Here is a 15,128-nt window from a genome sequence, read left to right as displayed (position 1 = left end):
GGCGGAAAAAGTATGACGCTGAGGCTAAAAGCACATACAGAACGGCACTAAAAAGATTCCACAAATTAAAACGTAATGCCCTGAAGGAATACTTCGCGTATCAAATTAAAGCTTCTGACAATTCGTCAAGAGAAGTTTTCAAGATTGTGAAGGGCTTCTTGAAGCCACAAGCCTTAAAACGTACGATTGTTCCTTCAGTTAGCTTATGTGAAGATCTTGCTACTTTTTTTCAGACAAAAATCCAAACCATTTATGCCACTTTCCCTAAAACAACTATTCCGCGGCCATTGGTTGAGACCTCTCCGACAGATCAGCATGTGGAGTGCTGGTCGGAGTTCCGCCCTTTGAGCCCAGGTTGGAGCTGTGCAAAGTTAAGTCTGGCTCCCCAGCCGACCCTTGTCCTCCTAAGTTTTTTAAAATCCTTGCCCCCTGGCTGAACCCCTTACTTAACTCTATCTGGAATTCCTCCTTGAAAACAGGCACCTACCCTACCAAGTGGAAAACTGCGTTTGTCTAGCCAATCATGAAGAAAGAAGATGCAGACCCAATAGACTTAAAGAATTTCAGGCCGATCTCGCTTCTCTCAGTACCAGCTAAAGTACTCGAGAAGGAAGTTCAAATACAGCTGGCCGAATTCTTGGAGTCTCATAAACTTCTTCACAATTCACAATCAGGTTTCAAGTCGGGCTATAGTACCGAGACGGCCTTGCTGGAAGTGGCAGAAACTGTAAGGAAGGCGGGGGATCAAGGTAACTGTGCGATGCTAGTGCTGCTGGACCTGTCCGCAGCATTTGATACGGTGTCGCACCAGATCCTTATAGAAAGATTAGCTTCACTGGGAGTAACCGGAACTACCTTAAAATGGTTCCGCTCCTTTTTGGAGGGACGATCCCAGAAAGTGCTCCTTCGCCCGTATGTGTCCTCTTCTAGCCCTTTGATATCCGGAGTTCCGCAAGGCTCAGCCCTGAGTCCCTCCCTTTTTAATGTTTATTTGGCTCCTCTGGCCCCTATAATTGAACAACTAGGGGTAAAGGTTATCTCCTATGCTGATGATACTCAGCTTGTGTTTTCCTTTAGGGAACACTCAGAGGTGGCATTCATTAACTTCAAGCGATGTCTACTGAAAGTGGCATCTTGGATGACTGATAACTGCATGAAGTTAAATGCAGAAAAAACAGAGATACTCTTTTTTAATCAACCATCTCCCCCCAGGTCAGAACTCTGGTGGCCTCCTGAACTGAATCCCCCCCCCGTGCCGGCAACCTCAGCCAGAAATCTGGGATTTAAATTTGATGCCAACCTGTCAGGCAAATCCAAGATAGGCCAGGTCTCCTCCGCGTGTTTTTGGAAGCTAAAAGCCTTGAGAAGATTTTTGAAGCTAATGCCGATTGACTGTAGAAAGACAGTAGTCCATGCATTAGTCATCTCTCAGCTGGACTATGCAAACAGTCTATATCTTGGTCTGCCAGAGTATCTTATCAGAAAGTTGCAGATCATACAAAATGCGGCAGCAAGACTCATTAGGAATGTCCCATTTCGCCATCACATCACTCCGCATCTCCGGAGCCTACATTGGCTGTCGGTAAAAAGGCGGATAGAGTTTAAGGCACTAACCCTGGCCTACAGAGCTTCTCGAGGCTCAGGTCCAATATACCTTAAGCAAAGACTCCAGAAATACCACCAAACTAGGGCACTTCGGTCAAATCATCAAGAGCAACTGGTAATTCCACACTTTAAGAAAGCTAGGATTGGTGGCCGGGCTTTCTCGGTAAGAACAACCGCGTTGTGGAACTCTATGCCCGAACATCTGCGGAAGTCCACATCAGAACGTGTTTTCAGGAAAGCCCTGAAAACATGGTTGTTCGACCGGACCTAGCTCTCTCCAGTGCCTTGACTACACTTCTGCTCATGCTGCTAGCGCCGGGACACCTCAGTTGGAGGTAGCTGCGCGCTCTACAAATAACAGTAATAATAATAATAATAATATCACGGCTCGATCTAGTTAAAACCTATAGACAGTTCAGATTGGTCAAAACCCAAGGGATCACAAAACTAGGCCGCTTAACTTCTGACTTTTTTAATTTTAAAGATAAGTATTCATTTGAGCTCTTCCTTGATGACTTACAACCATTCACGGCAAGGAAACTTTATGTTCAATTTGCATTGGGTTGCTTGCCGGTTAACGCATTTACAAAGAACTGGCCCAAAGCTTCCCCTGTTATTTGTCCTGCCTGTAATAGCCAAGAAGAGACTCCCATCCACGTTTTCTTTTTTTGTCCAGAATATGATTTTTTTTTTTTTTTTCGGACACAGAGGTTTTATTCGAAATGTTAAATACTCTTTAGACAGACAACAGGGGTTTCAAGCGGGGCAGTCCTCCAAGAGCTTTACAGACAGATACCAAACATCACTGTCGGAGAGGGAATTGAGTGCTTCTGGGTAATTTGGAAAGTCTTTAAGAGTGCTCCTCTGCCGTTTTCTCTGCCTTGGCAACAGCTTCTTCAATTGGGCCAACCATGTAGAAAGACTGTTCAGGAAGATGATCATAGTGTCCTGAAAGAATTTCCTTGAACCCTTTGATGGTTTCCTTCAGGGGGACTAGTTTCCCCAAGTGACCGGTGAACACCTCAGCAACTTGGAAGGGCTGCGATAGGAATCGCTGGATTTTACGGGCTCGGGCAACAGTCAGCTTATCTTCCTCAGACAACTCAATCCAGAATATGATGTACCCAGGAGGTACTGGCTTTTACCAATCTGCAGGAACCTGGGGTTCAGACAGTCACAGGAGGCTTTTAGAGTCTTGAGAACCGACACTCACCCTCCGATTGTTTTTGCCGTGTCTCGGTTCCTTAATTCTATGTGGCACAGGTGTTTTTTACTTCCCCCCGCATAAGATAATTGCTCCTACGCCATTTCCTATTGTCTTGATCTTCCCAAGAAATGTCATCAATCTTTAATTCGTTTAAAAAAAAATAATTAAAATATTGTTTATATATCTTTTTAGCTGTTATGAATTGTGTCCAATTTACTGTATATGGCTATATCTTGTAACGTCCATTGATGTTTTTATTGCCTAAATCTAGTGTTGTATGTATTTTATGTACTTGCCTTTATGGTCTACAAGATCGAAATGAAGCTTGGAAATGGAAATGAAAAAGTACCTATGAGCCACTACACCTTGTCCTTGTGATGGTGTTTCAGCTCACAGCACACAGAACTGTATGCTATTATGTGGTTTTTATGAGGGTTTTAAGAAAATATTATCTCAAATCACTTCTCCTTAAGAGCAATATCAGGGTTTACAGAGTGGCTGTGAAATTCGTGTTTCCCCTAATGAACACTTTGGTCTGTGTTAGAATTGCACTTTATATTTGGGTGCCATACATCTCAGGAAAAGTATAGTACTGTAATGTAATGTATTTTATGTGGGGGTTTCAAGCTGGTTTTTGTCTTTATTGTAATATATTGCTGTGTATGTATGAATTTTTATAATGATGCTTCTCTGTATGCTTTTTTATGGCCTTTTGTGTTTTTAAAATTTTTACATCAAATCGACTTAGTGTTGAGATGTTTAGTCAGCTGAGTGAAAGTCTACCTTTCATGTATGTGTCATCCTTGGTGACATGCAGGATTTGAGGAGTTAGAATTGGTCTGTAGCAATTTGAGTAAATATCTTCTCGTTGGGTATGCATGTCCTTTGCCAGACAAACGTATACACCTTCAAGGCAGCTAGTAGAGGCATGTGCTGTGCCCTCATAGATAGAAAGTTAAATGTTAGCGCAGTGTTACATGGATGTTCAGAGCATGATCTTTATGCGTTCATTCTGTTGTATAGAATTGGGTGGTGTGCCTTATTGAAACTGTGTTGTTCTCACGGTTATTCTTGACTAAGTGGGGTACCTAGTCAGTGGTGTTGGTTGTGACTTTGGAGTTCTTGTTTGATGAGTGCTGTGGCATGCTATGTGAGAGGTGTTTGAATTGTGGAACACGAAGATGCTGTCAGCACATTGATACTCACCTAGGTGATATATCTGAGCTGTGTTGGATGTGTGGTTTGATGGTCTATTCTACATGAGCTGTTGAAGGTTGTGCCTGTTGCAGATGAAGCAATATTAAAGATGTACGCTTGTGTATGCACATTGATACATGGAATATCTATCTGGGGTTGGGTATTTATGCAGTGTTGTCAACTTTTCCTTAAATCTGTCATGAATCAAGTCCCTCTGCCAACTTTATTTTCATTTAATTATCTAAAAAACGTATACCACTCCTGGTTTGGTGATAATGTCATAAAGATCGTGTGTATTTGACTTGTATAATGCTCCGTATATTAGAATGACAGCACTCGGAGGTATTTACAGGTTTTTTGGAAAGCATGTCATTGTTGATATAAAGACAGGACAATTAAACCAGCATTGGCATAGCCAAAAGGTCTCGCCTTTGGGACAGTATAAGTGTTTAGCCATGCAACAGTTGATGTTGTTGCACCAAGGATATTGTGCTGCATAACTAAATACTTATAAGATCCCAAAGGTGAGACCTATTGGCTATGCCAATGCTTGTTAAATTTCTTGCTTTTCTTCATTTTATATTGCCTACGAATATATACTTTTTTCCCAGATATTGTGTTTTTGTAGTTTTTTTGCTATGCAACATATGACTCGTGTATACCGCAAATTGTGTATAAAGTTGCTTTTAGATGGCTGGGATAGTTCAGGTTGTTGGACAGTGTTTACAGGGGGCGCAGTTGTGCGCTCTGGAGTGGAGGGTCAAGGCAGAGAGAGTTTCTTACAAACCATGCCGGTGGGTTATAATTATGTTAAGACTACTTGATCATCCATTCCTTGACCTCTCTGCAGAGCGCACAAAGCAATTGTTTGTCACACATGTCCTAACTGTAAGACGCATTTTGCCTCAAAGTCTGTTAGCATACTGACAGATCCAAAGGAAAAGAAAATGTGTTTACAGGTGAGAAGAGTGTGGGTGTGTGTGAGTTAGGGCATGGTGAAGGGGGCAACACAAGGAAGTATGTGCAGAAGGCAGAGTGAAAAGACAGTGATGAAAAGAAAGAAGCTGTCAAGCAACATGCAGATGGAGAATTTCGGAAAGATTAAGTGATGAGAGGCCGCAGAGCACGGTGAACTGAAGGGGAAAACGAGAGTGAGGCAATCCAAAACAGCTACCCTACTACAGACGTAACAAATGTATAGTTCACACCCTGAATATTCAAACATTTTCATAACAAATTCATTGTTGTTACGAGTTCATCTAATATTCCTGACATGCACTATGAAGCCCATCAGGTATGCCCGGGTTAGGGGCGTGTTCACTGCTATGTTATATGTCTGGATAAAATAACAGTAAACAGAGGCAGCCAAATACTGATCGTATTACTCACCAGAAAGTGGCATTCGATGTATACAGCATTTGGCAATAAAATGTCACTTATACACACACTTAAACCATAGAAATGACAAACATAGCAAATGTGAAAAGTATGCACTATCTTTCGGTGCCATCCTAAAAATCGTACTAAGAGTACGCATGGAAAACGAATATATTTAACACAGAAGACTGGTTGGTCTGCCCCCTCCACACCAGTGAAAGAGATTTCTAGAAGCAGCCGCTCTGCTGGTGTAACATTATATTAGGCAGGGCACACTGCATCGTGATAAAGCAGGTAGAGTCCCACCTTGGAGTACAGAGACTGCTTGTAGTGTATAGTCCTGCTTCATGGCAGGTGCTTGAGTAAAAAAAAACTTACAATGTCCATACTGGTGCTAGTTACGTGATGAGTAGAAGAGACACTTCCTCAGCTTCGTGTATCCTGCAACGGACACACATGCAGTGTAGTGGAACAGACTTTCGTGCAGCCCGGCCTCTTGAAGGGTTGCGAGTCTTGAAATTCAGCGTCGCCCTGATGGGGGCATGATTTAACCTAGCAAAGATATGTTTGAATCGCAGTTCTCTCTGTAGGGGATCACTATCTTCTGCATCACACAGTCCTCCTTATTGGTGGAGCAATGTCATCTGCTCACAAGCCTTCTGCTGGTGGGGTATCAGGGTCTACCGCAGCTCTGTCTCCCTGCAGGGCATCAGGGTCTTCCGCACACCACTCTGCCCCTGCCAGGGGTTCGTGGGCTCTCTCTCATCTTCTAGGTGACACGTGTCCTGCAGCAGGTCAGTCGTACCGGGTGCTCCTGTGTCAACCACAGAACACTTCGCTCAGGGGGTTTGTCCCTTTAAGAAGGGTGAATGAGGATGAAATGCATCTCAGCAGGCGTGGGGAGCAGTAGGTTCACATCACGCATGCCTCCCGAAAGTACCCTTCTAATGCAGACATGCGTGAAACTTTTTGCTGCTGCATCCCGCTACAAAACAGAGCTAAGAGCGTGCCTAATGCATTGTCATAAAAAAAGGACTTAGATGGCGAAGATCAGGAGCGTCTGTTTAGCGGCTGCTGGACGACGCATGCGTAATATCACCGGCTGGACAGATCAGGCAAAAAAAAGTGCTGGACTCAGCCAGCCAAACCGATGACAAAACAAGCATTTCTAAATGCAATAGGACTCATATTACGCAAGTCCTATTGCATTATAAACAAAAGTGCGTGCCTCCAAGACGGCATGATCGGGAGGGTGGGGGGGCAGAGAAGTTACAGACTGCGGGAGGGAAGGGAGAGGGGCACAGGAACAAAATAATTTGTAAAGTAAAGGGGACGATAGCCATGGAAGGATTAAAATGATGACATGGCCATCAGGAGGAGAGACAAGCAAGCCAAAAACAAATCATAATGCAGCACTTCTGGTTAAAGCCAATGAAAAACATGGATGGAAAGTGGGCGGAGCTTCCCCCCACTATACTGTATACTGCATGTCTCGCAAAGCGAACAGCGCGTTGCGCTGCAACGCTATGCGAGACCTAAAAATGATTAATTGTTATTGGTTTGTCGTCGCAAAATGAATAAAATCAGTCAATAATTACAAACTGGAAAAAGACAAAGTAATCGCTTAATGTATTAAACCATCAGATACTAAAATAGCCAGACAGATTGTAGCATTATTAAATACACTGAGAATGATACAGAGGGTCTTTCGTTCATGGATTTTTGATTTATCTGACATGATATTTTAAAAAGATTGGATTCAAAAGGCAATTCAAGGTGTTTGCGAATTAGGGAATACACCAACAATGTTGTTTATAGACCATCCCAACATAAAGGATATGGGTGTTATTCATGTGCAGGGGTTTATTTGTGTGTGTTATTTTTGAGAGTGGGTGGTCACCAACACTCATTTTTTGCAACCAGAACTTGTTTTGGGCAAAAAAGGGACAAAGAAGAAGGAAAACAAACATGAATCACTGAGTTAAAGAGAAAGTATATGTAGGGGGGTGGAAAAAATGGTTGAGGTGGGCTAGGCAACATTGGCATTTTGTAACCTTGGCATTTAGCTGTGCCAGCATCGGTCTCCTGAGTAAGACGTAGGCCCACTGCACTTTTTTGTCAAATAAAACTGCTCATATGGCAGGTGGTGGAAATGCATTTATGAGATCAGAATAGGGGAAACAAAAGCACGATGTTGCTAAGGTATTTTTCTTTCGCTGAAATCAATTTGCAAACTGAGCAGTTGTTAGAACATTTTCCTGGGAGAGCAGTCATGCAGAGCTATTTGACTTAGAGGGAACATTCCCTCAAGGTATTTTTTGGTTCGGCCTGACAGTCTTGTTACACCATCTGAATGTTAAGAATAACATATTAGGCTGTGCAGAATTCAATTTCTGAATACATAATCTTCCCCTTTTCCTAGTTTAGAGCTTAGGGAGCAAGGTGATTGCCATAGATTAATTCACCATTCCAGCAGACCTGCAAGCAAAACTATACATTGGTCCTAAGTGAGATTTTATAATCGTGGTCTTCCAAACTCCCCGGCTCAGTCTCCTGAGTCAATGTTGCCATGTACAGTGTTTGGGCGCACCATGCTCTCAACAGAATGGAATAACAAACACGGGCATATAGCCCAGATTTTTAGCTGTTGGCTGGCATATAAGCACCCCTTATCCCTCTGACTACAACAGGGAATAATAGACTCTTCAATTCAAGAGAACATTTGCACATGCACTGCCAACCATCCTTTCCAGTATTTCTTCCATGTTCATGCTGGCCTTGCAAACATTGATTACCACATTAACTGTACTAGTCACACGAATGGACCACTGGCAGGTTTTGTTTGCAAAAAGTTCACTTTCACTACCCGTCCAAAAAACCAGTAAATTAAAAAAAAAAATCGTCGTCTCAGAAACCTGCTCTATCTTAGTTTCCTAATTTTATATGGTAACAGAAAAAAGAATTCCCCAAAATATTCCCACTAGGCCCCGTCCTATCCTAGGCAGTCTCCTTGCGACCTAATTTGTTTGTGAAAAGGACCTCGGCTGCCACCCTGTCGTGAATCACCAGGTTAATTTTGCTCCATTACTTGTGTTTTGTTTTACAATAGCAGACACTGTAGAAGCGAAACCAGCAGACTCATTGCAAGATCTCTACAGGGCCTTGGAGCAGGCCAGTCTGTCCCCTCTCGGAGATCACCGACTCTCAACCAAATTGGAATACAAGAAGTCTTTTGTAAAAAGATGTAGCGATCCAGTAGTCAATGAGAAACTGCACAGACTGCGAATTCTGAAAAGCACTATAAAGGTAGGCCATGAAAAACACAACCCAGTGTACTCTGGAGCAGTTAGAAAACAGCCTCACTTGTGCGCAGGTGAATTAGGCTACTATAGGAAATGTGTGGTTATTTACTAAATAAGTAGATGTAGTGTAAATGTGTACTACCTGAATCTCCGTCTGTCACGTTCCCTCTCCCCTGCTTGGTTATTGTGTATCCGTTGCGTCATGGTCACGTTAAAGCATCTTATGACGTCAAAAATAAGTGAAACGTACATATGTGTGATAAACGTGGGTTTTTGTTTACATTAAACGTGCACGAAAATGGGTAGCTAATCTTTCTCAACTCTTCAAGTTTATCTACGATTTCGCCACCTTTACAAAGTTGGCAACATGTAAATATGCAAATAATAAATAAACAAGTAATAACACACTTTACAATCTTAAAAACCTTGGTTTTGAGAAAGAATAACCCCGAAAAGCTATTTTTTAGTGTGAGAATTTGCTTGCAGAAACGGGTTTGCATTTCCAACAGAAATGTTATGTGCAACGTTTCACCCACATGCAAAAAACTGTGAGAATTACACTCTGCAAATCAGCATTTCAAATATTCTTCAGCAGGATTTTAATTTTGCACACCTGTAATATGAATCCAGGGATGATGGGCTATTTGGCATTTACTGAATGGTGAAGTAGAGATCTGAGTCATCACCTGAAGATATGTTCAGTCAAGTATATGTAGTAAATTACTTGTCTACTATTCTCCACTGTACTGCTCTATCAGAATGTTCCATGACATCATAGAATGCCTGGGTGCCTCTCTGTGTTAGAGAGTCAGTTAGTCAACTCAGGCTGAGCTGTAAGGAGCTTGCTCCTGGTGGGGCTGTCTTTGTACCATCTATCTTCTCCTACTATCCTGACCACCTATGCTGGGACCAAGCTACTAATAAAGAAGTAACCTACATGTACAGATGAACTCTGTATCTTCATTTACAACAATTTTGGCGATACATCATTGTGATTTAGGTTTGGCGAGCGAGAAGCAGATGCAAAGATAAGGTTTCTTTTAGAACCATTAAAGGGACAAGGATAAAGGCTTCATTCAAGTGCAGAACATAAACCAAAATTAGGCCCTAATACAGCTCACTGACTAACGAAAGCCTCTGTAAATAAGGCCATTTACAAATGTGTTAGTTTTAGAAGCGATCGCTCTTGACTGCTCACCCATGAGGGTCTCAAGGAGCTCGTACTTGCTCATTTGGGTAGAGAACCACTAGTGTGGGCATTGACAATCGGACACGACATGGCAATAAATGATTGAAATAATATGATCAAGTCCTGAAAGAGTAGGAGTCAATGTTCACTCAAAATTCACAGTGCAAGTAAGAGATTTAGAACCGATGACTATCATGATAATTGTTATATTCTATGGGATACATCTCAGTAGAGTAGCATTTTAATGAAATTGGTTAGAATGGGCCGAATTACTGCATTCTGTTGTTGCCTAAGAGAAGATCTAAACGTTGTAAGGTCAGGTATATAAAAAGAATATGCATGTGTAAAGTTTGCATTGCCCAGTTTTAGCACAAACAGGTTCTCAATGTTCAATGCACTTAAATTAAACTGCCCTACATTTGCTTTAGTAATTAAAGGATAGATTTGATGAAACCCTAAGAAGAATGCAATGCGTCTAGTTATGGTCCAAAATAAAAAAGATGAACCAAACTTCTAGAAGAGGTAGAGCCCTTAAGTTGTGAGAAGACTTTTTGTAAACTTACACCAACTGAAAAGAGAAGTTAATAGATTAAATTATGTGGCACGCAGTTAAATGACATTTTGATGAAATGTATCCCAAAGCGTCAGCAGAAACAGAAGCTTTCACACCTGAGGGGCCTATTCACATTGGTAAATTTACACATGGTCACATATACATATGTAAATTTACCCTAACACCTTATAGTAAATTGTACTTTGTCATTCACCTTAAGTATAAATTTACACAAAGTGTAGACTTACAAGTTCCCACCCCCTATAACCATAGGTTGGAGCTAAATTTACAAGTGTAAATTTACTACTAGTAACATTTAACATTTAGGCTGAGATCTCCACCCGAAGCGAAGTTCTGCTCATGGTAAAGAATAGGAAAATTCTAAATGTTTATTAGACTTTAAAATAATTGTAAAGATATTTTACATTAAATATTAATGAAAATTAGTTTTAAAATAGTTTTTCAATATAGAACAACGTAAAAAATACTATAGCCCTCTTAATTTAATTTTGAATTACATGTTTATTTAATTTAAATATAGTGATATAATTGAAATTATTTTTAAAGATGTATTAAAAAGTCCCTCTAAAGTAAAATTTTATATTTATGTATTAATTAGAAAAATGTACTAAACATTATGTATAGAATTCAAATGAATGTAATTGTTTTTAAAAATAAATGTATATACATTTTTAAAATAAAGGTTATTAAAATATTTTATAATACAATTTTGTTGTATATATCATTTTTTAAGCATTGATATATATATATATATATATATATATATTGTGAACACAAGAAGGTTGCCCTTGTAGAGACGCCAACACTGATGGTAAGTAACTCCGTTGTTTTAATCATGGTTGCAGGCACATAGTACTCTCCCCCAAGGCTGCCATATGCATTTCGGGCTCCATGCCCTTGTTCACTGGCGTTTTCACAGCATTCACAGCGGCCATGTGGACTAAAAACCATACGCCCCGCCCATGTGGGACTACGTAATTTGCAATGATTTCTGGGTATGGAAGTCCATTCATATTTCACAGTGATTGCCGCTCAGAGTGCCTGAAAATAAAATCTGAACTCAACAAGTGGGTTACGAGGAGAAATGTCCAAAGTACCTGCATATTTAACACAAGAATAGCTGGATTTACCATCACCTTGCCGGCACCCAAAGTCCGAGTGCCGAAGGTCCGCTAGGATACAGCAGCGGGGCATCTCCGCGACGAGGCGCGACGCTAATTAATTTTAAACACAAGAAGGTTGCCCTTGTAGAGACGCCAACACTGATGGTAAGTAACTCCGTTGTTTTAATCATGGTTGCAGGCACATAGTACTCTCCCCCAAGGCTGCCATATGCATTTCGGGCTCCATGCCCTTGTTCACTGGCGTTTTCACAGCTTTCACAGCGGCCATGTGGACTAAAAACCATACGCCCCGCCCATGTGGGACTACGTAATTTGCAATGATTTCTGGGTATGGAAGTCCATTCATATTTCACAGTGATTGCCGCTCAGAGTGCCTGAAAATAAAATCTGAACTCCCCAAGTGGGTTACGAGGAGAAATGTCCAAAGTACCTGCATATTTAACACAAGAATAGCCGGATTTACCATCACCTTGCCGGCACCCAAAGTCCGAGTGCCGAAGGTCCGCTAGGATACAGCAGCGGGGCACCTCCGCGACGAGGTAAATCTGGCTATTCTTGTGTCAAATATGCAGGTACTTTGGACATTTCTCCTCGTAACCCACTTGGGGAGTTCAGACTTTATTTTCAGGAACTCTGAGCGGCAATCACTGTGAAATATGAATGGACTTCCATACCCAGAAATCATTGCAAATTACGTAGTCCCACATGGGCGGGGCGTATGGTTTTTAGTCCACATGGCCGCTGTGAATGCTGTGAAAACGCCAGTGAACAAGGGCATGGAGCCCGAAATGCATATGGCAGCCTTGGGGGAGAGTACTATGTGCCTGCAACCATGATTAAAACAACGGAGTTACTTACCATCAGTGTTGGCGTCTCTACAAGGGCAACCTTCTTGTGTTCAAAATTAATTAGCGGCGCGCCTCGTCGCGGAGATGCCCCGCTGATGTATCCTAGCGGACCTTCGGCACTCGGACTTTGGGTGCCGGCAAGGTGATGGTAAATCCGGCTATTCTTGTGTCAAATATGCAGGTACTTTGGACATTTCTCCTCGTAACCCACTTGGGGAGTTCAGACTTTATTTTCAGGCACTCTGAGCGGCAATCACGGTGAAATATGAATGGACTTCCATACCCAGAAATCATTGCAAATTACGTAGTCCCACATGGGCGGGGCGTATGGTTTTTAGTCCACATGGCCGCTGTGAATGCTGTGAAAACGCCAGTGAACAAGGGCATGGAGCCCGAAATGCATATGGCAGCCTTGGGGGAGAGTACTATGTGCCTGCAACCATGATTAAAACAACGGAGTTACTTACCATCAGTGTTGGCGTCTCTACAAGGGCAACCTTCTTGTGTTCAAAATATATATATATATATATATTCATCCAAAGAAGACGACGCCGTGTGCGGTTCAAAGCTTTATTTAAACTGCCGTTATCAAACGCGTTTCAACTGCCAAGCAGCCTTGTTCACTGATAGCGAAATTCAAAACGCGCGGCCATTTTAAAGTGCATACGTGCCTGAAAACTAATCACATGGTAAACTACAATCGTGATAAACGTGAAAAAAGACTCGTAGTTTTTTCAAGTATTGCACATCAATAGTCAAATGCATTTTTAGAATGAAACCTTCACATCATATACGGCGGTTTTCATGATTAAATTCATGCCGGATAGTTCAACATTTAAACAAGATAACATTGCACGCTCTATTTTGGTGCCATAATATTATGTTTGACATATAAACAGTATTTGTCAATTTTGCTCATGTGAGCTATGACAAACCGCTGCAACAATTATGCCCCAGTGGGCTTACATTCAATTACGCTTTCATTCTTTGATTAACTGCTAAATGCTATACATGGCAATCTTTCAGAATTTTCCGAGTCTGTCACAAAAAAATCTATACAATACTCTTCCTGATTAAAATTCATTATTACACTCTTCACAATATGGCGGTTCTTCCCTTACAAGATCTCTCTACAGATGTGTGTGTAAGTCTTCCTCAATATTTAATCCTCCTGGTTGTTTGGAGTCTAACTCAATTATATAGCGGGACTCCAATCGTCTAAGCTTTCTTTCTCGGTTTCCACCTCTTACATTATGTTCAACAGCATCTATCACATAAAAAGTCAGGCCTTTGGTCTCTTTCCCATGCATTTTCTCGAAATGTCTCGCTACTGGGTATGTTCTGTCCCCATTTTTAATTGCTCTCAGATGTTGCAGGATTCTTTTATGAGCCTCTAAAATTGTGCTGCCCACGTACCGCAGACCACAAGGGCACTGTAGCACGTAGACAGCATAACTGGTCTTGCATGTGTATCTGCCTCTTATCTTTCGCGTTCCGTCAGATAAGCCTAGTTTGTACTTGTCAGTGTTTATGCCATGTTTACATGCTTTGCATTTAATACACTTCACAAACCCTTCCTTTTTATTTAACCATGTTGTTTTTGGTTTAGCTTTTTTTAAGTTATTCTTGACTAGAGACTGTTTGAAAGACCTTGCTTTACGAAACGTTATTTGTGGTCTCCGGGGTACATTTTTTCCGAGAACTGGATCATTTTTGATTAAATACCAATGTTTGTTCAAGATACTCTTTACTTCTTGGTGTTGCTGGCTATATGTTGTTATAAATCTACATTGCGATTCAGTCTTTTCTGTTTTTTTGTCTGTCTCAAAAAGTAGTTCTTCTCTCTTTTTGTTTGTCGCTTTCCTTACTCCCGTATCAATCCAATCATCTGGGTACCCTCTACTCTTGAATCTTTGTTTCAGAATGTTGAGTTCTGCATTTGTCTCCCCTGCCTCACTGCAGTTGCGCTTTACCCTGAGGCTTTCTCCATAGGGGATGCTACGCTTAAGGTTTACTGGGTGGAAACTTTTAGCGTGTAGAAGTGTGTTGCCTGAGGTTGGTTTCCTATACAGCTTTGTTTGTACTTTGCCCTCATGGACATATACAGTTAGATCTAGGAAATTAACATTGGAGTTACTGATTTCACTGGTGAAGCTTAGATTTAACTCGTTCGTCTGAATTTTATCAATAAAACTTCTCGCTTCACTTTCAGTACCTTTCCATACAATGAATAGGTCGTCTATAAAACGACTCCAATGCATTATGTGATTTTCCCATTCACTCAGATACTGTACTTGGATCACCTGCTCCTCCCACCAGCCCATATGCAAATTAGCATAGCTGGGGGCGAAGCAGGTGCCCATCGCAGTCCCGCATACTTGATGGTATAATTGTCCATTAAACAAAAAATAATTGCTCGTCAGACATTTCTCAATCATTCTTATCACCATCTGTGTGTGTGCCCATAGTTGTATTGGTCTTGTCCCTAGGAAGTGTCTCACAGCTCGTAGTCCATCATTATGTTTAATGCTAGTGTATAGGGTTGACACATCAACTGTAACCAACAGGTAATCATTTTCCCAAGGGAGATCGTAAATTTTGCGTAGAAAATCTCCCGTGTCCTGTATATAGGATGGGAGTGTCTTAACTAGGGGGCCTAGAAAAGAATCTACAAATTTTGATGTATTTTCTAACGCACTCCCCAT

General features: G+C 41.4%; 1 protein-coding gene across 5 annotated transcripts in view; it reads left to right on the top strand.

Moving 5' to 3' along the window:
• Positions 1–15,128, top strand: part of CNKSR2 (connector enhancer of kinase suppressor of Ras 2) — a 1,692,689-nt gene that overhangs the window by 1,639,214 nt on the left and 38,347 nt on the right. For 3 of the 5 annotated variants that reach the window (XM_085622481.1, XM_085622480.1, XM_085622479.1), the window contains one exon: positions 8,496–8,692. The exons of the other annotated variants lie outside the window; for them this stretch is intronic. In XM_085622481.1, coding sequence (XP_085478607.1) covers positions 8,496–8,692 — 197 coding nt within the window. The remainder of the gene's footprint in view (positions 1–8,495; positions 8,693–15,128) is intronic. 5 annotated transcript variants of the gene reach the window in all.

The sequence above is a fragment of the Triturus cristatus genome, chromosome 8 (genome assembly GCF_964204655.1).
Source record: "Triturus cristatus chromosome 8, aTriCri1.1, whole genome shotgun sequence".
Taxonomy (NCBI): domain Eukaryota; kingdom Metazoa; phylum Chordata; class Amphibia; order Caudata; family Salamandridae; genus Triturus; species Triturus cristatus.
Note: the sequence above shows the minus strand (reverse complement) of the source record. Positions and strands in the feature narration are given on the sequence as shown.